Genomic DNA, 22110 nt, shown 5'->3' with positions numbered 1-22110 from the left:
AAATGGATGAGGTGCCTGCCAAGAAAAGGAACTCTCCATTCCTCCAAAATCCCTCCCAGCAGCTCTGCTGCTTATCAGCAGTGCAGGTCCTGAGCTGTGACCCACGCCATATTGCTCCATCACTACCCATTAGGGTTTTTTTCTATTCACTTAGTTTGTCATCCTAAGTTCTTTTCATATTTCAGTCGGATCACCTACATCACACTCAGCCAGACTCTTCAAATGCCTCCGAATGCATTTATTATGACAGTCAGAAGCTTGATAGCATTTAATAATATTTCTTATGAGCAGATTCTGTTTACAGATATCACAGCCCTGCCTGCAATGTGAGGTCGTCCTCTTGCTTTGTTGTCATTCTAGCAACACTGCACTGAGATACAAAAGGAAAAAGCAAAACTTGACTGAGGTAGCAAAATCTGTATTGTGGAGTAAACAAAACTCTCTGCATACTTAATGCACCTGTCCTCCAAGTGCTGAAATCCAGTGACTGACATAGGACCCTTTTGACCGTTTATTAACTATTTCGGGGGGGGAGGAAAAAAAACCAACCAAACAACAAAAAAAAACCCCACCTATTTCCAAACAATTTATGCTCTAAAAAATTATTATATTTTCACCCTTAGTCATCAAATCAGAGCAAAAATGGTCTGTAGGAAACTCAGGTGGCCACCAAATCTAACCCCTACCCTGTCTTCTATGACTTCCTCCTGTCTCCCAGATTTGTCTAATCTCTGCTTAAAGACCTGCCACAGCAGATATTTCATATTCTTCCCAAACAGCCCTTCGGTGCTTCACTCTCGTCATCATTCAAAATTGTTAAAATGCTGCAGTTTAAGTCTGTTGTTATTTCTTCTTCTATGCATGTATACGGAGACTGGATTATTTGTCTTCGTTGTCACAGACCAGAACCTGCAGTCACACCTGTCCTGGTCTCAGGTACAGAGACTGTGCTAGTGGTTCACCATGGCAGATCTGGGTGTATCAACGCAGAGAAATAGGCCTTAATCTCAATTGAATCCTTGATTCTCAGAAAACATAGCAGTGTATTAGATTGTCTATACTCTCTCTCTGTCTAATGAAGATTTTTTCTAACATCAGTGTTTTACTAGGCTTAAGTTTTCTAAGTATAAAGCTTCACCACTTTTATGGAGTAGTTCTGTAGTCTCTAATCTAAAAGTTTTCCACATTTGCAGTGGATTTTAACCATCTTTTTGTTGCACTTCTTTGCTAAAGATATTTGACACGATGAATGGATTTCCTAAAGTGTTTGTTACTGGGGCAAAAATAGAAGAAAATACACAATCTGAGTACATTCAAAAAGCTGCAAATTCGGAGAGCCTGGTAACACCCAGTCTGTCATTTATGGTGTCATCTTTCTGAGAGAGACAGAGGGGAGACCTCATCATAGTGTACAACTTCCTCACAGTGGGAAGCAGAGGGACAGGCATTAATCTCTTCCCTGTGGTTACCAGTGACAGGACCTGAGAGAATGGCCTTAAGTTGTGTCAGGGAAGGTTTAGGTTCAATGTCAGGGAAAGGTTCTTCACTCAGAGGGTGGCTGGACACTGGAACAGGCTCCCTAGAGAAATGGTCACAGCACCAAGCCCAACAGAGTTCAAGAAGTGTTTGGACAACACTCTCAGGCACATGGTGTGATTCTTGGGGATGGTCCTGTGCAGGGTCAGGAGTTGGATTTGATGATCCTTGTGGGTCACTTCCAATGCAGGATATTCTATGACTGTGATTTTATCTCTGTTGGATTTAAGTTCTGTCAAAGGCTGTAAGACCTCCAAAATGAGGGTAGCATTAGGTGTCATGGAAGAATCAGATCTCAGCATTGTTCCTGTTTGTGGAACAGCTTGTTTCTGGGAGAAGACAACTTCTCCCCATATCGGAGGAAAAGCTGGATCTCATTTTTCCAGCTGCCTTCGCCCTTTCATGCATTTTCACATCCTCCCCGGCTCTGTCTTCATGCTTCGTGATAGCATGGTGGCAAGCAGTAGATACTGGCTGCATTATTGAATTGATCTGACCCTGCATTATTGGACTGCCCTGACCATTCCCCTTGAGCTGAACATTTTTTGCTCAGCATTTCTCCAAGGTAGATTAGAAATACTGCTGTCATCAGCATCAACTTCACTCATGTGCTGAAGTAATCAAATGAAATTCAAATGATAAAACAGCACATAGCCAGGAAAACTTAACTCTGCAGTTACTCATTGCTCCAGGATATCTTGAGACACTCCACAAAGACATGCAGTAATTTAATAATAATGCATCTTGGTCCTAGGTCACAGTCAAAAATAAAGGAAAACAAGTGAGTCTTCAGTTTTAATTTATGTCATGGTAGCAGTGTTGACTCTGGCAGGGAACTGGTATGCCTTAAGGAATCTACTTTTTTAGAAAGGTGAAATAGTTCTTGAAATTGTGAAAAATAATGTCAAATTTGAGGCTTTTACTCAGCTGAAGTGAAGAAATATAGCTTTCTTTGAAAAATCCAGTAGAAGTAGAGTATTTGAAAGAACTTCTTTCAAATTGAAAAACATACTAAATTAGAAAACCTGTGGGTCTGTTTTCCATTTTTTATTTTATTGAGGAGTACAAATTCTAAATATCTGCAATTTGTAAGCATAATGAAATAGAGTAGAAACTGTGAGAAATAAAGGATTTGTCATTGAATTTATTCAGGTGATGAAAAATATTTCTGTCTGTTGCAAGCTTGTCAGTCAAAGAAAATACTAATAGAGTAATTTTTTCAATTAATGAGCAATACAAATACATGTATTTTTTAGATTTTACAGTTTTTTCATCCTGAGAATTGTGTGGAGTTTCATTTATAGGATAATATTATAGGTGGCCTCCTCCTATTAAGGAGTATAGTATCTGTGTTTTCTATCCCAGAAGAAGTTTGTGCCATCCCTGCTTAAGTAAGAGAATGCTTAGGGGAGTCACTGACATGAAGATATAGAATGCAATGTTTAAATCGGTCACAGATTAAATATAACAGGGTGAAAATTTACTAGCATAGGTAAAATACCAAAGTTTAGAGCTGGGAGTTAATTGTTTTTCTTCTAAACTGTTTCAGCAGAAATTTTTGCTGAGTTAAACTTCGTGTGTGTGCTAATTTTATAACTTGCTGTCCAATATCCTGAATTAAATGGTAGGAAATTTGCATGTATGTATAGATAATGCCATAAATACTTGGCTTTTCTTCTAAAAAATTGGTTGAAAAGAAAAATTTATAGTATTGGCAATAGATTGTCAAAGAATTAGAAAGAGAACAAGGTTTTCTTCTAGTAAGATTTTACACAAAGTTCCAGAAGTGCGGAGTTAAGCATTAACACTCATCCAGAAGATACGTGCTCTATATTTCACATGTTTATTTGCGGTTCACTTAAATTTAAGCATCTCAGTGATGATTATCTTAGCAACTCACAGGCCATGTTTGGAAGATTACAGGGACACAGGAACTGCCAGCCTGGGTCAAAGACAAAGTCCATCTGACTTGATATCCTGCCTGTGAGACTGGTCATGTGAGATGCATTACGGGAAGATGCAGCAGCTTCAGTTCCTATGCAGACCTCAAACTAGTCTCTCGGAGACTGACTTTGGGTTTATTTACCCATGCCTTTATTTATTATAATGTTGACTGTAAGGACTAAATAAATCAATGCTTTAACTGAAAACCATTAACCTGGTAAGATTCACTGAGGTGAATCCTGAGCCAGACCCTTGCCGTAATTCAGCCTGCTACACCAGTCACCTACAAGTGCAAACACTCTTCCTTTAACTCAAAAGAGAAATTCAAAAGTTTATCTTATCCAATTATCTTTCCGTAATTTGAAAGCATGTAGATATTTTAAATCTTTCTCCACTCCTACTTCACAAAATAAGAATAACAAAGATCTTTATGCAACTTATTTTTATGCAATGGTCCATTTAATGCAGTAGTTTGCACTTGCACAAGTGTACAGCATTTGATTGCATAAATGATTCCACAAAAAACAGTGATAAAGGAGCAATCTGGTGGTTTTTTTAATAGCGCAGATAACTAACACCTTCTGTGTCTTTACTTATTAATGAAATTAATTCAAAAGACTGCATAGAGACCAAACCCCTCAATTTCATATTAAAACCTAAAGAAACACCAGCAGTCAATGGAAATCAGAGTTATGAAAAAGACTTAAGAAAATAGCAGATCAGAAGTGAGGAATTAAGATCAAGTGGATAAAGGATTTTCCTACAGAATACTGTAGGAAAACCTGTGGGTCTGGGCTGGTGATCAGACAGTCCTAAAACTTTACCAAGTGCACACTAGTGCTACTGTTGATCTCTGGGCCTCTTTTGACATTGTTGTTGCATAAAGGGTGCTGAGACAGGTTCACATGCATGAAGATTTGTTATTGGGATCAGTAGCTGATTACATACATCAGCTCTAACAGGGAAAGTTACTTTTTGGCAAAAAATATTGAACAGAGTAGAGGAACATTTGGGACAACATTGCCAAACATCCAATACATTTTCTGACTCCAGTTAAAGACTTGAGGAAGGAGAGAAAGGCCTTCACACTGCCCATGTGGCTGCAGTGAGCTTGGCTAGGTCTAAGCCTGCACTGGACTGCAGCACATCTCCGTGATTCTGGGTCTGTGAGCATCTCATCACAGAAACATGGATAATAGAGCTAGGAGAGGCTTGTCGTTTAGCTCTTTTTCTTTCACCACCCCTTTTTCTTCAGGCATTGCAGTGTTATTCCCCACAGTACTTAAGACTAGCAGATTTGTTTTAAATGTGAAAAAATGATCTAGGCTTTTCCACTTCTCTTGGGGCAGATTATTCTACATCCAAATTGATTTCACTGTCAAGGAGCTGTCTTATTTTCACGCTATTAATTTCAGTGCTTCTGTTTGAACAATTCCTTCCCACCATCTTTGTGTACAACCTTCAGATACATGTAAATGACCTTGGCTGTCACCTATGCAAGTTTTTATGTTGGCGTTTTAATCTTGCTAACAACAATACCATCCAAGTTAGCACATATGAGTACTCCCTTCATACCTTGCACCAATTTAAATACATGTTTACAGAATTGCTTTTGCATTCTTTCTTGAAAGTCTATTCATCCTTCTGTACCCCTGGTAGTTTGTGTTGTTTTTAACTGTTGTTTTGTTAGGAATTAAAATTGAGTTGCTGGCAGACAAGTGGCAATAAGTCAGTCTTAGAAAAAGATTATTAAAATTCCTACTCATGAATACTAAGCCACACTACCCTTTTCTGGAGAAGCTATACAGCATGAAGCTTTTAATCAGTATTGTACATTTTCATTTTCAATTGCCAATACCCAAATCTCCCTGCAGCTTCATGGAAAAACTAATCAAGCAGTTATCTTCATCTGAGCTCCTTCTCACCCAGTTTGTTCTCACTTATCAAAAGAGATCATCATGTAAAAATTCAATAAGGAATGACTGTAGCCCAGGCATTACTTTTCCCAATTGCTTGAAGTATCTAAGAAAATTTAAGGCTGAACTTAACAGAATAGGTATGTTCTTCCCCTTCCATCTCATAAAAAGACATAGGAAAGTTGGCAAGTGTTGCTTGCCACCATATATCTGTGTGTTCAGACTGTGAATGAAAGATCTACATCTTAAAGAATATACTGTGGTCACCACACAAACAGGCTTAGAGTTGCCACTATCAACTCCTTAGCTTAGCTTCTGCATGTCTGCATGCAGGAGTGCTTTCTGTGTGTGAACCCAGTCCTTGGCCAAGTTTATGGTTACACCAGGAAAGCAAGAATTGCTCAGTCGTGTTGGCTTTCCTCTAGACTTGTCAAGTCATTTAACCTCAGTATACTTCATTCTTAATAAAAGAAACTATCATGGCCTGATCAATAGTATCCACCAGGTCATAGTGTAGTCTTGGTCCCCCCAAAGTGACTTTAGGAGGACACTGCCATGGTCCTTGTATTGCAGATGGGACAATGAGGCAGAATGTGCCAAAGTGTGTTTTGACCCATGTCCTCCATGTTCTGGCAACTTCAAATTCATCATGTGCTTGGTATTGCCAGGTGAAAAAGCCCACTGTAAAAACAGATATGTTTGGAAGGAGAAATAACACTGAGAATCTGTTACAGTCCAAAAGCTTGCTTTCTGGTGTCAGTGTAACTTTTTGGTACGATGGGAGAGATCTAAAATGTAGAGGTTTAACAGTGTTTGAGTGCCCAAAGCTTTATTAAAGTCAGTATTCAAATGAGTAAAAGAATGTCCCCAATGCAAAAGGTGTCAATTAAGTATAGAGAAAAGGATTGCAGAGACACACTGTTGATAATAAATTTTGTATATTTTTACAGAATGCTGTGTAAGTAAGGGTTTTCATTTAATTTAGGCCAAAACCAAGTATTAAAGAAGAATTAAAAAAACACATGGCAGACGAGAAGCAGTAAAATTAATTTCTCATATACGCTGCTGGACCAATCTCAGAACAAAACTGACATATATAATCATGTGACATAGAAACTAGGTTAAAACATAGCTCAAACCAGCCTAAAAATAGATGATATGTGAAATTCATCTACACCCTGCAAAAAAAAAATTTCACAGCCAGTACTCTGGAACAGCTTTCTCTCAGGTGATCCCTGAACACTGCTTCCCAGCTCATGACTGAGGATTAGCATTGGTTGAGTGAAATAGCAAAAGAAAGCATTCCCAAAGTAGTTGGGAGTTTATTGGCTTTTAGAAGACAGAGTTGCTGTTAGAGAACCACAAGAAATCTTTCCCAAAGATATTAGGCTCTTCTGCAAAGCATAAAGAGGACAACCTCTGTCAAGAGCACATTTAAAAACAATTTGCAAAGAAGCTCAAAGGAAACAACAATATAGATGCCTATTTCAGTATGGTGCAACAAGACACTCACTGTTTTCTGTGATGTTTACCACTACAAAGCAACTTTTGAAATTGGATTGTTTATTTAATGTTACATGAAAATTTTTTTTAAAGACCACTATCCTGTGAGCTGATGAGTAACATATATATGGCTGCTGTGCCTAGGGAAAAGCACTTAAAATACAAAACCAACATTGACACAAAAAAGTACTGAATTGAGTTCTTGAGAAGAAGAAACACACAGTGGTTTAATGTCTGTCACAACCAGGGAAGGTTGGTATGTGCAACTCAGGCTTACATAACTGGGGATATCCGGGGATACTTGGTCAAGCAAGAGTGCGCATCACGATTATTTTCCTTGGATTCTTCAAAATAGAGTCTATGCCTAAGTAGTATCAAACAAGAATTCAAGCCAGTTCACCAGTGAAAGCTTTTCTCTACTTTTTTTCTGAGAAGAAACTCACTTTCATCACAGTTCAAATGTTATGAATTATGTCACTGTTTTGTTGCCAAACAGTCCTTGAAAATTTCATTTGCCTTTTAGTCTTCAGCCCTTGTCTGTTTAAAGTGCCTACTAATGTCAGCTCCTAGATTAGTGGTAATCTGTGTGAACTGATGGCAGTGACATATGAAAGTAATCTGTTGTACAGGTGTTTCACTGCCAGTGAAATGCCCGAGTCATTTGCCATCACAGGTTTGTACATCATTCTTGGCAACAAACTTGTGACTTGTATGGGAATCCATTTTAAGGCCCTTTTTCACTGACTCAGAAACTCTGCCTGCATAAATGCTGTTGAATCAAGCCAAGCTTGCTATCACAATTTGAATTCCAGTCGCATGCAACTTCTCCATCGAACAGAGAGATGTAGGCAAATATCTCTGTCTCATTTATCCTACATCTACTTCACAGCTTTCCAGAAAAATAGGGAGCCCATGGCTTCAGAGTATTAGACAGGCCTCGAATTTTCCATCCTATAGGAATAAAATTTCTCGTATATGCATCTGAATTTTGCAATTTAACCTTGCCACAATTCTTCATATGCATGATCCTTCCTTAAAAAAGAAAATGTGCACTCAATGTCGGTCTCTACTCCTCCACCAATGGAGTAAAATCTAGAATTAACACCGTGTGTGCAATAGAAACATGGTTTTATCCTGTATGGCTCCCTCTTCTCTCTTTGCCAAGCCCCTTGTCTCTATACATTAGAGATATAAATTGTGATATCTGTAAGAAGCATTTTGCTGAGTGTCTGCAGGATTTCATATCCGTAGGGTAGAGACCGTCAGCCTGAGTTTAATCCCATTTATATTGGATACAAAACCAAAATCAAGGCTCCTGTCTTTGGTGTCTTGGGAAGACACATGCACTTAATGTACAAGAAAATAAGTACTTGGTACGCCCATTCAGTTAATACCATGGACTAGTTATTTCTGTAAGCTTTCAGAATCAGACTCATTTTAGTGTTTTATAGTATTTACAGTTTCTTTCTTATTTTAAAGATGAATGCTGTACTACACTGTGATAGTATATGTCATTAACATGAATATACACATTTTTTAATGTAGAGAAATATTTTCACATGCATAAATATATTTTTATGGTTTTAGTACAACTAAAGTCAGCTTTATTTTAGGAACAGAGCTTTTTACAGGTGTAAATGCAGTGACATAGTTGCACATAGTAGTCATCTGCTATGAATTGCTAGATTTTGACCATCCAAATTGAAATGGAACAATATCTTATTAAAAAAGCAATGCAGTATTTGAAACTGCAAAAGAAGGAAGTGTTTATATAATACTACAGTATATCTGTCTAATTTGGTATATACTGTTAAATCATGCATAAGTGTGAAAAAAATATATGCTTTTCTGGTGAAAATGTACTTTCTGAAGTTTTTACTCTAGACTGTTGGGGGAAAAATTGAAAAAGAATATATATATGTTATTTCTCATATAACCTCTGTGAAACAGAGCATATTTATTTATCAATTTGATAACATTCTTTTGAATTCCAAAGTGAAATGGCATTCTGTAATGAAGTGATTGTCATTTTAAAACCCCTTTGCTTTTTGAAGTGTTATTGTGTATGTATAGTTTTTTCCCTTTAAAAGTGTAATGCCAATAGTATTCCTATGTCAAATTCAGATGAATCGTGACAAACAACATTTCCACAAACAGCAATTTTAACATACTACAGTTCCTTTCTTTAGAAAAATAAAACAAATTATCACAAAAAACACATTTTAATTTAATTATATCCTTTAGGTCATTAAAGTGATGTAATGTGCATGTCAGTCCTCCTTTCATCCACAGATTACTTTAATCCTTCATGTGCTTTTTTCTTTTTCCTCTGGCTTTCTTTCATATTTGCTTTGTTTTGAAATTGCATGCTGTCTGGATTATTTGTGCATGACCTCCACATTAATTTCACATTGAATGTTTACATACTCTGAGAGATTTTCATGGATCATTTATTCTACATGTGCATTTTTTTCCTTTGTTTTCAGTTACTAAACTTTAAATATGCTTGAAATGTAAAAGTGGCATGAAACTTTTGTGACACGAGTATAAAACTATTTTAATGAAGATTTTCGGTACACATTTTCCAGAAATACATATTGTAAACCACATTCTATACCATGCTTCCAAAATGTAAAGAAATAAATTATATTCTGAGACTCTAAATGTATTCCATTTCAGAACTGGAAACAAATACTGGTTATATTCATTTCAAGCAATGACAAACACATGAGATTGGTCATTTAAATGATTTAAGGAGGTCTCTGCTCTGTTGGAGGTGATCATTTGCAAAGCCCAGTGTCTGGGCATTGTATATGTTCAGAGACAGTGTAGGACATTGTCTGACTGACAACACAGATAACTTCAGACAAACACTATCTGCAGCTCTGCATAGGTGCCCTCTAGAAATGCCAACTTCTTTCAATTGACTGTAGAGAGACCCTATGTCCTTATTTAGTATTTGAAATAAATGTCCCAAGTAGGCATATCCTGCTTTTACATAGTACAGTGCTATGAGACCTTGCAATTGTCTATAAAGTCAAAGGGTTTATCATGTAAAAAAACCACAATTTCTTCTGTATTCATTCCTCATTTGAAGAATTAAAGAGATATGTGTTGCTTAACATGCCATTAAATACTGCTTATTAGCAGAATTCTATCTCTAAATCACATAAAACTAAAGTATATACAGAAGACCCTAATGAGTATATATGTATAAAACAAAACAAAGTATTTTTTTAACTATGCCCAAAAAAAAACATTTAAACACACTTAAGCTGTTGATGAGGAGGCCAAATAAAAAAATTACGAAATCAGCAGCAGCTACCAATAAAGGTTTTTTTTATTTTTAATTGGCACAGGGCTGAAACCACATACTACAAGCAAATCAAAGGCTTCTGTTTTCTACTTTATGGCCTATTCTTTTCAGCCAGTTAATTAATCCTGTGCACAGTCTGCTATGACTAAACATGGGTGGCTTGATCTCAAAGCATGCTGAGCCATCTGCAGCTCTTCATCTGAACAAGCCAAACACGATAGTTTCCAAGTAAGGAGCTGAAGGCTGTGACTTGAGACCTCTGGAATCAAATCGATCCGGTCTCCAGGGGCTTTGCCTTCAACCTGCAGACCTCACTACAACCACCTCTGATTTGTAAGCCACTTGGTTTGTACTGAATTGAGTCACTACAGTTCTCTCCACTTTTACAAACTAGTTGTTTTGTCAGCATGAGTGTGACAACAATTAGACGTCCCTGTTTTTGCCCCATGCCTTTTCTCCTTCACAGTCATTCAATGACAAGCGTAAAAAGAACTTCATCTTTTCACGAAAATTCCCATTCTACAAGAGCAAGGAGCAGAGTGAGCAGGAAACAAGTGATCCAGAACGTAAGTAACCTCTTGGAGACGATGTCACATGCAGCAGCACATAAAATGGGTGACACGCATGATACCAGTATCCCACACATCTAGGCAAATATCTGTCATAGGTAGGCAGGAGAGGTATTACTACTGTGACCAATGTATGACTGCAGTTTGGATCCAGCTAGTCCTTCCATCCCTGGAAAAAAACACTTTCAGAAGAATAAAACAGTGACCTTAATTTTTAGAAGTGCAAATGTGGCTCCTCAAAGTTGTTGTGGCACCTGTCATAAATCTAAACTTGTTTCTCAGAAGTATTCCTAGATCAGAATTGGCTCAAAATAAGGCAAATGTGATTTCTTTCACAATACTAAACTAAACTATTACTTTTTAAAAGGTCTGTTCTAGTATCTTTTTTGCCTTTGATATTCTACAAGAAAATTGCCATGGGCAACTTCACTGAAAGTTTAAAAATTAAATGAAGCAACTATGCTAACAGCTTAAAGAAGTAAATCAGATCTTGGAATGTGTACCTCCATGAGAATTTACTGCTTACTTAAATTATATAGGGAACTAGCCTTATTAAAAATATATGCTAGTTTCAAGCCCAGATATTTACTTTTTTTCCTTGATAGTTCTCTCCTAAATTTACCCAGTGAGGATAGTTTCTGGAACTTAATTTTTCTGGTTGTTCCTTCTTCCTCACGGCTCCAAAAGGCATGTATCATGGTCACTGCCTCTTTCATTAGATGAATTCCCATAGAACATGGGCCTAAATTTGTTTCAGAAAGAAAAGGCAGGGATCCAGATTGCTCAATCAACATGGTCAGTCATGGTAGTATCCATTTCAACTCCACTGACTTCTTCCTTCCTCTTCTGCGGCTGTTCTTCCTTTCTCATTGCTCTCTCTGGGGACTTCCATGCAGGACATCCCCGGATTAGGTGACGACGGTTATGGAACAAAGACTCTGAGTAAGTTCCCAGGAATGGTCACTGTAAACCCTTTTTTGTTTTGTTTTGTTTTGGCTTCTGTATCTTCTCTGAGGACCCTCCACTCCTAGCATGCACAAGATAGAGTTTTATTTGTTACCCAGCTGTGAATGCATTAAAAATGTTTCAATCGTTTTGTTCTGCATGACAGTATTAAATAACATACAGTGTATCAAGCAGACACTTTCACTTCTTTTGTAATAACACCTTTTGTTTCTGACAGTATGTTATTGTTCCCATCATGGCAGTTCTGTAGAGTAGCATACCTAGAACGTGTTTTGCTGCCTAGACTGTTCTTTTCGGCAAAAATTCCTCCCTCTCCATCTAAAGGGAAAGTTAAACATTTTAACATGATCACAGCCTGATGAGGTCAATAGAAAATTTGATTATGCTGTTGCTTCTGCATTTTCAGCTTTTTGCATGGGAGTGTTTGTTACTTTGCTGGATTTTAGATTAGTAGTTGTTATTAATGGACGAAGTCATTTGCAGGCTAGAGAAGACCATGAGTTCTTCAAAGCTAATTTTGGACCCATTTCACCATTAGCAACCTATTCTCTGTCACACCTTAATCAATTTCTTTTTCTGATGCAGCAATCCTGTCTCAAGACTTGGCATTGCGGAATGTGTAACATGTCGGATCATTGCTCAGAAACAATTTTTCTTCCTCGAAATTTAGACCAGAAAAACTGTATAGAATAAAATATTTGCAGCTGATTTCCGCATACATAGCTACATTATATTCTGTATCCAGAGCTAAATAATTTTTAAAAAATGCCACTTGCATGTGTTTGGCTTCTTCTTCCTCAGTTCTTATTCCTTTTCTTAAGCACCAAGTAATTGGAGCAAAATGTGTGTGAATGTTAATGCTGCATCACCTACTGTTTTGTATGTGCTTTTTAATTGCAGGAATGCACATCCACATACACAGTTTTGGAGATTATTCTGTTTCTGACTGATTTGTTGAAGGGACATTTTAATGGTTTAACTTTAAGCCATGCAGTAGCTCACAATTCAAAGATGAAAGCTTCATCTCTTGTACAAGGAAAAACAGTTCTGCAAGACTAGTTTTGTCAGTGATAGATAGCAAATGTCTCTGCCACCTGAATTTTAACCATTCTGGGGTCATTTAAGTGTCATAACGGCTCATTAGCAACAAATGCAGATCCTTTCCTGCAAGAGAAAATTAAAATACTTCTGATCTGATAGCCCTCCTGATTATTTGTGTCCCTACAAAGACAAATCTTCATAACATTCAACTATTTAAAAGGTAACTAAATTCTGCAAATTGATATGGGACAAAGTAGCACAGAAGTATTATTTAAGGCTCTATTTCCTCTATTAATATCGCACCTAGTTTTCAATTAGTGACACACCTATAGACATTCCCACCCATTCAAATTTTATTAATATTCAACTCAGATATGTTTTTTAATGGTAGTTCTTGCTATGAAGAGTATTTGTTCTTTTTTAATAAAGTTCTTCAGGGTCCTGTATACATGTTAGTTTGAGATAAAACTTGTTAATTTGCTATGAAATGCCCAAAAGTCAATATGCTCTTTTCTTCAAAATGTAAGTTTAACTTTTTGAAGCTTCTTCCTAGGCCCAAGATCAAGGTTTTCCATTAATGTTTTTATAAGATATCATCCTCTCTCATTCCTGCTGCTCCAGGAGCCCCATCATTCCCAATCTATGAACTCTAATCTATTAAATTGGTACATGGGGGAAATGCAGCACCTTCCAGAGACTAGGCAGTCTTGGTGCTGTTCCTGTCTTTCTCATTAACTCAGGGTGCTCCCAACTTTATAACCATTATGCCGTTGGCTTCTAAATGTCCTGAGGACCAGCTGAAAAGTTTCAACTGTCAAGTGATCTTTCAGATGGAAAGTAATCAGCATTTCTACCATATTAAAACCACTGTTGAATATGGTCCTGCAGAACTCCTGGAGATCATATAGCATGGTCTTACTGACCATAAATAGTCTGTTGACACAATTATGGAATAGCAACATTACATAATATAGATTGCACTTCCTTTCAAGAGTATGATAATAGAAACAGGACACCTGACTTGACAAACCACAAAACTGACCAATTATGATAGTTCTTACAGTCCTGTTCACCTATCCAGACTGGTCTAGTAAAGGTTTTAATACTCCAATTCAGATTCTGAGGCTAGACAATGACTGGAAAAAGACTTCTTCCATGTCTTTTTTCTTACTTTTGTCATTGAATTTGTCTTCTTTTTTCTTTTTTCTTTTTTTTTTTAATTGGACGGGGTAAAATAGATACAGTTACAATATTTGATATAAAAACAACTTTCATGTTAATTTGTTAACCCTTCAAGATAATGCACAGTGATTAAAGATGGATACAGAAGTTTAGCGGGAATAGTTCCAGTGCATTAATAATGATTAACGATGCACATTACTGATGGTGCAGAATAATATGAACAGACACTCAGATTTTATTAAATTACTCAAGACATCCAGTGAGATGCAAGTTGACTATAATATACATTGAAATTAAATTATTAAGAGACCCCATTTACTGTCTCATCAGGAAAAGACATAGCTTTGCCATGACACATATCACTAGCTAATACATATAGTCTCTTTCTGAAATGCCACAAGAGAGAAAGCTTTCATTTTACCTCTGTAAATTATCTGAGCATTTTCAGGTGATGTCACTGCACAGTTTTTATTTCCTCTCTGCATAACTACCTTTGCATGACTGTGGCAGTTCTTTTAAGTTTCTGCTGTGCTGTGGTGCTTGGTTATGTTCTTTAATTTGCTGTACTGTTCTTGCAGAACATGTTTCTTCTAATGCCAGCGATAGTGAAAGTAGCTACAGTAAGTTACTGCTTTCATTAGAGTCCTTTTACTTTGCATTGCTTGTTCTGTTTGTTTCTTTTATTTTGTTTCTCTCCTTGCTACTCTTTTGTTAATGTTAAAAAGATGGAGCAAATGGCTTGGAATTCAAATTTATAACCACATCTTGAGTACAAAGCTGTAAAAGAAAACTAGCAACCGTTATAAGAGAAGGGAGAAAGGTTGTTATTTGTGATGTATTCTGGGATGTAAAACTAAACCTGGCTTTAGGTAGTCAGAATTATTTAGTTTAGTGACAAAGGTCTACTTCAGTGGGGAGGGGGAATTTTCTTGGTGATCTTTTAAGAGTAAAATTATTCCATAGCTGTAGTCAAATCTGCAAAAGGCATCCACCCTACAAGGTCACAATTTTCACTTGCATTTCTGCATGCCTGTATGAAGGGCTAAGAAGTAGTCCCAGAATTTTCGTTGAGCCTGTAGTTTTGACAGTACAAATTTCATAATGCATATTGGAGTCTTAAAAAAACAGTAAGATAGACTTTCACTGCTTAGGCACTGCCACTGAATGTCACTGATACCCTGTAGGTGGAGATCCCAACCCTGCAACGTGGTTTGATTGGATTTACCGACTCCACAGGATCATATAACCAAGAAGCAGATTGTATGTTCTGGGTAATTCTTTGTAATGCCCATAAATTTAACCAATACAGCTATTTTTCTGGAAGTTCTGAAAAGCAGAAAAAAAACAAGTCATTAAATAAATTACAAGAAATGTAATAAAAGGTAACTAAAATGACAGATTGCTTGCAAAATCACCCAGTTGTTTCATTTTTTCAAGCCATTTGCTTAACAAATCAAGTTTTCCACCAGTCACTCAGCACTTGTGCCAAGCACCCACATACATTCAGGTAATCAACGGTATCATACATAATATTTACTAGTCTTGATATAAGGCATAGCAGTTGAGCTCTATTGATAAACACTGGTTTGTTTCAGTAAAACAGCTAACCTTATGCTGTTCAGAAATGGTAAATTAGTTTGTATTCTCTTGTATTGCAAAGGTTTCCTTGGAAAGCAATTGCCAGAGTCACAAGAAAACAGTAGACACTTGAATTGCCAAGATCCAATTCTAAACCATTTTATTTTTAATGTATCCTCTACTTAGGAGGAGAGGGGGATTTTATGTTTGAAATATAAGATGCTCTTTGCAGACTGACTTTACAATCAGGAATGAGTCAAAAGGTTAAATTTTCAAAAGTTTGCATGAGTCAAATCTCATCCAGGTCTGTAAATTTCAGGGTGAGCTCAGGGTAAAAGCCCAGAGGATAATCTAGGCTAATGAACTGTCCCAAACAGCAGACTTAATCGGAGAGCCCAGTTATTTTGGGCATGTCCGCAAAACCTAGTTGCCAAATTTCGTCATAAGACGGGACAGGTAGCCAGTTCTTCACTGGATGTGTAATAACTTAAAACAAAGTGTACGTTTTCAGGTGCAAGAAAGGTACTAGAAATGGTTTGGGAAAGTTAGCTGCGACATAGATACTTGGAAGGAAAAGTAGTGTTGGAGTAACAACTACCCATGGCAGTCACTCTCCTTCTAGAGTGGTTTGTACCTGGACAAGATCCTGTCTCACCCCAGCAGCATCCAGTTTAAATTCTGCTGGCTGGATCTCCCCAAACACTACTGGTATGTCCAGCAACTGCTGCCTGGTGGAGACAGATATGCCATTTAGAAGCAGAGGAAGCCAATTTTAGATTATGCCAAGTGCAAGTGGCATAACAATAAAAATGCAGGACCTGGTGCCCAAAGGGCCTGATTTTATTTGCTAAGGATTCATGGGCGTGTGCCACGTTGCAAAGTTGTTCTTTACTGTGATGTGGTGTCACCTGGAGGAGAATCTGTGTGTTCAAGGTGAGGCACTACAAGTTGTTTCACAAGGACATCATGTGTGTTCACTTGCAAACTCATCTAGCCCTCAGTTTGTGCACTGGTGAAATGAGAGGAGAAAAAAAGTGAAGATGGAAAATTCATGGGCAGCATAGAAATAGAAAACTGGAGGAATCAAGGGGTTTGTATGATTTTGTGAGCCTGTCCCCATGCCCCTTTTCTATTTGTTTCCCCACCAAATGAGCAAGAGGAAAGAGGTTGCCTGCACCACTGCTTTCTGAACTGTGGGAAGTTGGGGCAGAGTGGCTGGAAAGGTGCCTGGCAGAAAAGGACTTAAGAGAGTGCTGGTCAACAGTGGCTGAATATGAGCCCGCAGTGTGCCCAGGTGGCCAAGAAGGCCAGTGGCATCCTGGTATATATCAGCAATAGTGTGGCCAGCAGGACAAGGGGAAGTGACTGTCCCCCAGCACTCAGCACTGGTGAGGCCACACCCCAGATCCTGTGTTCTGCTCTGGGTCCCTTGCTCTGAGAAAGACACTGACATGCTGGAGCATGTCCACAGAAGGGCAGTGAAGCTGGAGAAGGGTTTGGGGCACAAATGTTATGAGTAGCATCTGAAAAGAGGTTGTAGTGAAGTGAAGCCAGTCTCTTCTCCAAAGTAACAAGCAACAGGAAGAGGAAATGGCCTCAAGTTGCACCAGGAAATGTTTAGATTGGATAGTAGACAAAATTTCTCTACTGAAAGGGTTATTGAACATTGGAGTAGGATGCCCATGGACGTGGTTAAGTCACTGTCTCTAGAGGGATTTAAAAGATGTGCTCAGGGTCAGGGTTTAATGGGGCTTGACAGAGTTGGACTTGTCCTTTCCAACCTAAATAATTCTATGGTTCTATGAAATCAGCAATTCACACCTTGGCCAGATCAAAGAAAAAGCGTATTGGTAAGAAATGACTGGTAACTGCTGGGTGTTTTCCTGCAGACCTTCATATTTGTCTCTGTGAAAACAGGCCGGTTGGAGTCCAGAGAGACGTGTTCTGCATTTTTTCTAGTGGATCTCTGGCAATTGTTTTAACATTTCTCTAACTTTTGCTTCTCATGGTGAGCACTTAGTGAAAAGTAGCTAGTGTCAAAACCTATACTACTTGATCATTCCTAGAACCATTCCAAACCAGGAATGTTAAAGGCTTCTGAGAGATATCCAGGCTGTGACCTGGACAGTGATTAATAGGGGGGTTACAAATCAACTGGGCTTTTTCTAGGAGATATTCTCATGCGTTCATAGTTTTTTAGAAAAACATATTGCTTAAAAATTTGACTATTTGGCTAAAGGATTGCTTTTGTCTCTAGAGTTAAAAAATCATTTTTGACAGAACTCAGATATTTTTTATTTTGTAATAATAATATTATTGAAAGTCCTCTTATGTGGTTTCAAGAGAAAATTCTTTGTCCCCTTCTTAGCAACAAGGCTGTTGCAGAAAGTAAACCAGATTTCTTCTGCCAGTGCCCTCAGCACTGGGTTTGTTGTGAACAAAAGAGTTGGAGCCAAGAGTGGGATTTTCTTTAGCCCAACAGATAACCATGAGGTCCATTAACTTCAGGGGGAACTGCAGAAACATTTGAGAGTAGAATCTGACCCTTTATAAATAAAAAAAGTATTTTTGAGCCAGGAACAAATGCTGGCTTATCTTAAAGAGACTGAGTTCCCACACAGCTGCTGCTGAATCACAGGGCCATGCTATTATGAAGTCTATAACTGTGTTAGTTTATTTGTTCCTGTTCTCAAAAGTAAAACCAAGTTTGAAGAGTGGTATATGAAGTTCTGGTCTATCAGGAAGTTTTACTTTTTGTTATAAGGACACATACAGCCAATTTTTACTTATCTCTGAACCAGTTAAACAAGCCATGATTAAAAGTTTATTTTGAGCTCTGCAACTTAAAATTTTGTGATTTCTTTTTCAAATCAAGCTTATAAGGACAAATTTTTTACCTTGGGCTCATCAGTTTTTATTTTGCGAGACTTATTTTCACAATGGCCATGAATTTCAAGTTTCTCTCCTGCAGATGTGTTGTAACACTCTTACACTTAGGTCAATAAAGGTTCTTACAGCTGTTGTCAAAATTACATGCACATTACTGCATCTATTTAGCCTAATTGTATAACTGGCTGTGATTGCACCAATTACCTAGAGAGGTAATACATAACTAAAAGTCAAAAATAACAAAAAATGTTAGAAACAAAAATTTTTACTCTCTGTCAGCAAATTAGCAAGTCAATCTTCTGATGAGATCTGAAGACTCAGAACAAGGTTGAAGTAGTCCTGATTATTATGCTAGGCTACTGATTAATAAGGACACTTATATTGGCTTCCCAGAATTATGAAGTTATTCAAGTATACTCAAATTGGCACAAGTATTGAAGTCTCATTTTATACCCACAAAGCTATATTGATCTTAAACATATAGTGCCCATAGATGACTTCTCAGTCATAAGTTCATTCTCAGACTATGATGATCTTTTTATATATTGGATTTCCAGCCTTTCATAGCTATCGATATATTTCCAAAAATCTTGTTTATTCATATAAACAGAGGTACAGGAAAGGGATTTTGAATGAAATAGAGGCTGGGATATTGACTGTCCAGTGCAGATGAAACAGAGCAAGAAATTGATTTCTCCAAGATCTTGCAAGTACAATTCAGGTAATTCAGACATTAGCCCAAAATCTAAATGAATAGTGACAGAAAAATAAGCCTTCTTTGATTTTAGATCCAACTGAACAACAAAATTCAGGCAAGAGCTCAAAAATTAAATTAATTTGGCTCATCTATGAGTATTTTGTATGTGTATTGATGGTAACCACCACCATTAGTCCATAAATTTTAATGAACCCAAAAATTCTCTTTGATTTTTCTAAAATCATAAATAATCTCTCATTGGCTTCACTAGTACTACTTTTCTGTTAGTCACCTCCTTAGATCCCTTTACAGAGTTTTTCATTTGCAGACATTATTAGGATGCCAAAACCCCTGGATTCCCACTAGATGAGGTACTTGATGAGGAAGGGCATTTGTGTACATGGTGGCTGCACCATGGTAGCTCACAGCAGCTCTCCTAGGCCATTACCCAAATGATGTGTGCAGTTACACCAGCACTGTTGAAGCTCTGGATGCTGTGCTAAGACAATAGGAAATGGGGCCTTTTTATGGGTTACATGAAACTGGTCTACATTGAAACTGGTTTTGAGTCTTTCACAGACTCTCTGGCATCTAATCAGAAGGGAAAAACAGAGGCCCTTTCAGGTATACCCATCTGAAACCCTACAAAATCCCTTGAAAAACTTGAAATTAGTAGTCCTTGTGAAACTTACCTGCTTGTGTAGGACCTCTCTGCCCATTTCATAGAGGCTATAAGTTATAACAAACTCCAGGTTATTCTTCTCTTCCCAAGCATGAGAAATCACCAACAGGCAAACCAAGAACAAAGGGAAGCAGGGAGTGGTCCTTGGAAAGTGAAAGTCCTCTAATAATTTAACTCATAAATATATTACATTTAGGGAAGTTTCCTTTTTCTTTCTTCTCTTTTCTTAATTTTTTTCTTTTCTTCTCCTTTTTGACTTGATGGCATTTTACTGAAAGCAAGGGATCCTGCCAAAATCCTATAGAAAGGTCTTTTGCTTTTTCCTCTTTGTGTTTTATGTGTTAAATGCCACAAAGATTTCCTAGACCAATACAGCTAACCTGTGCTAATTAAGCCATTAATGTGGGTGGTAAATGAAGCTTAGGCAAATGATAAATAAGAGCCTGTGTCCTGATGGATTTCATACTGTGTCTCACACCTCAAAGCCATCACAAGGTTATAGCAATCCGATTATTGATTGACTCTAGAGCTCTTCACTATGCTTAATACTTTATGGACTGATTCAAAACCATAAAGTACTGACTGAGTAGAGATCATTAAAAAATACTATCTGGTACAGCTAAAATGCATAGTAGCCTCTGAGGACCTACAGGGCTTTTTCTGGACAGTACTTGGCAGCATTTTATTCAGTTACAAATTTGAACTCCTGAGTCCTTTTCCCAGAAAAGAAAAATAGTGAAAACAGTACAGCTTTCCCCCATACTTGCACTCCATGTTGAGTCTGGAACTTGGGACTGAGGCTTACCTCAGGAAGATGTCTGTCTTTAAGTCCCTGTGTATCACAGTCAGCCTCAAAATTTCTCCTTACTTGATGCAACCTTTCCCAAAGGCTTAAACTTCAGCACAGTTTGAGTAGGCTGGAGAATTTTTCTTTGCTTTCAGTATGGTCACAACTTTACGAGATTTCTGTAAAACAACAGGCTCGTTTCTCTCCCTACTGATAGTGTGGATGTGCCAACAACTTTAGCATGTAGACATGTCTGCCAGAGACTGGGCAAAAGAGAAGGTAAAATCTGTGCTGGCTTATCAGTGCTGGTTATAAAGCTGTGCCAAAGCCAAATATTAGTTTACAGTTTAAAAAAAATAAAATTTTGAACAGTAGTGTCAGAGCGACTGTCTATTTTCCTTCAGTTGCTATTAACAGTGTCACTTCAATGAGATTCTGCCGTTTAAATGTAGGTGTCTGCATCTGACAAGTTTTTATGGGACAGTGGAGACAAACACACCCTTCTGACTTTTTCTCTCATCACACAGTAGACATCTAAAACAGGTCAGATGACTCATGTCTTAGAATAGGCCCTTTCCTATTTGTAGGTAGCCACTGGCTCCAAAGGGTACCCAAGGACTAGCTCAGACACAAGCACTCACACCTCGTGTTACTGAAATTAGCTGAAATATTCATTGAAACAAGTTTTTTAAACTTTAGGACTGTATTCGTACAAACAGGCTCCCCTCCGCACAACTGGTCCGTAATGGCTTCATCACCCACCCCAAGACTGACTTTCTCAGGCTGTCAGAAAACATAGCCTTGGCTCCTGTGGGATGGAGGGAATGCAATGCAGGAGCACCCTCATCAAACCTGGAGAGTGAATCATTTAATCTCCAGTGGAATGGGACATCCTGACTTTTACATCACCCCTAAAATTTCCAGAGAAACTTAAGGGAAAATAATACATCTGATGCATGAAAACTAGTGTAACAATAATCATATTATTTTAACTTTACAAAAACCCAAAGTTAAGTGATTACAATATCAAACATATGCAAATAGAGAAGAAAATCCATTATTCACACTACTCATGTTATGTGACCTTTTCCTCAAAAGCTGTCTAATCTCTTCCTTTTATTAAAAATTGTGTTCTCTCCTTTGCTACTTCAGCACCATTGCTGGGCTGGAGTTCGTCCTATGTCAACTGTCAGTTTTCCCTCTCTCCTAACACATCAGTACGGTTTTTTCTTTGATTTTCTGATTATTGTCCTCAATTACAACATTATTTTTACTTTTACTTTCTTACACATTTGTCACAGCTGCCTAGATAATACACCACAAAAAATGATATCCATCAATATATTAGACTCATGATGTGGGAGTCAGCTTAAGATTAAACCGCAAAAAGTTTTATACCTTCTTGGGAGCTAGGCATTGCATCCAACATAAAGCTTTTTAATATAGTTAGTGGAGCCTCAATAGTGACTCAGATAGCAGTCAGACTACTTCAGTGTGAGGTGTA

At 37.7% G+C, this 22110-nt stretch overlaps 1 protein-coding gene across 20 annotated transcripts in view; it reads left to right on the top strand.

The window, feature by feature from the left end:
• DLG2 (discs large MAGUK scaffold protein 2) overlaps positions 1 to 22110 on the top strand; it is a 997608-nt gene that overhangs the window by 960347 nt on the left and 15151 nt on the right. For 17 of the 20 annotated variants that reach the window (XM_017819622.1, XM_017819624.1, XM_017819626.1 and 14 more), the window contains one exon: positions 11681 to 11726. In XM_017819622.1, the coding sequence (XP_017675111.1) occupies positions 11681 to 11726 (46 nt within the window). Of the gene's footprint in view, positions 1 to 10681; positions 10782 to 11680; positions 11727 to 14551; positions 14594 to 22110 lie in introns of all 20 variants that reach the window. The other 3 variants (XM_017819639.1, XM_017819640.1, XM_017819641.1) reach the window with 2 other exon arrangements.

Source organism: Lepidothrix coronata, unplaced genomic scaffold, assembly GCF_001604755.1.
Source record: "Lepidothrix coronata isolate B3197 unplaced genomic scaffold, Lepidothrix_coronata-1.0 Scaffold76, whole genome shotgun sequence".
Taxonomy (NCBI): Eukaryota; Metazoa; Chordata; class Aves; order Passeriformes; family Pipridae; genus Lepidothrix; species Lepidothrix coronata.
This window is presented reverse-complemented; position numbering and strand designations above follow the sequence as displayed.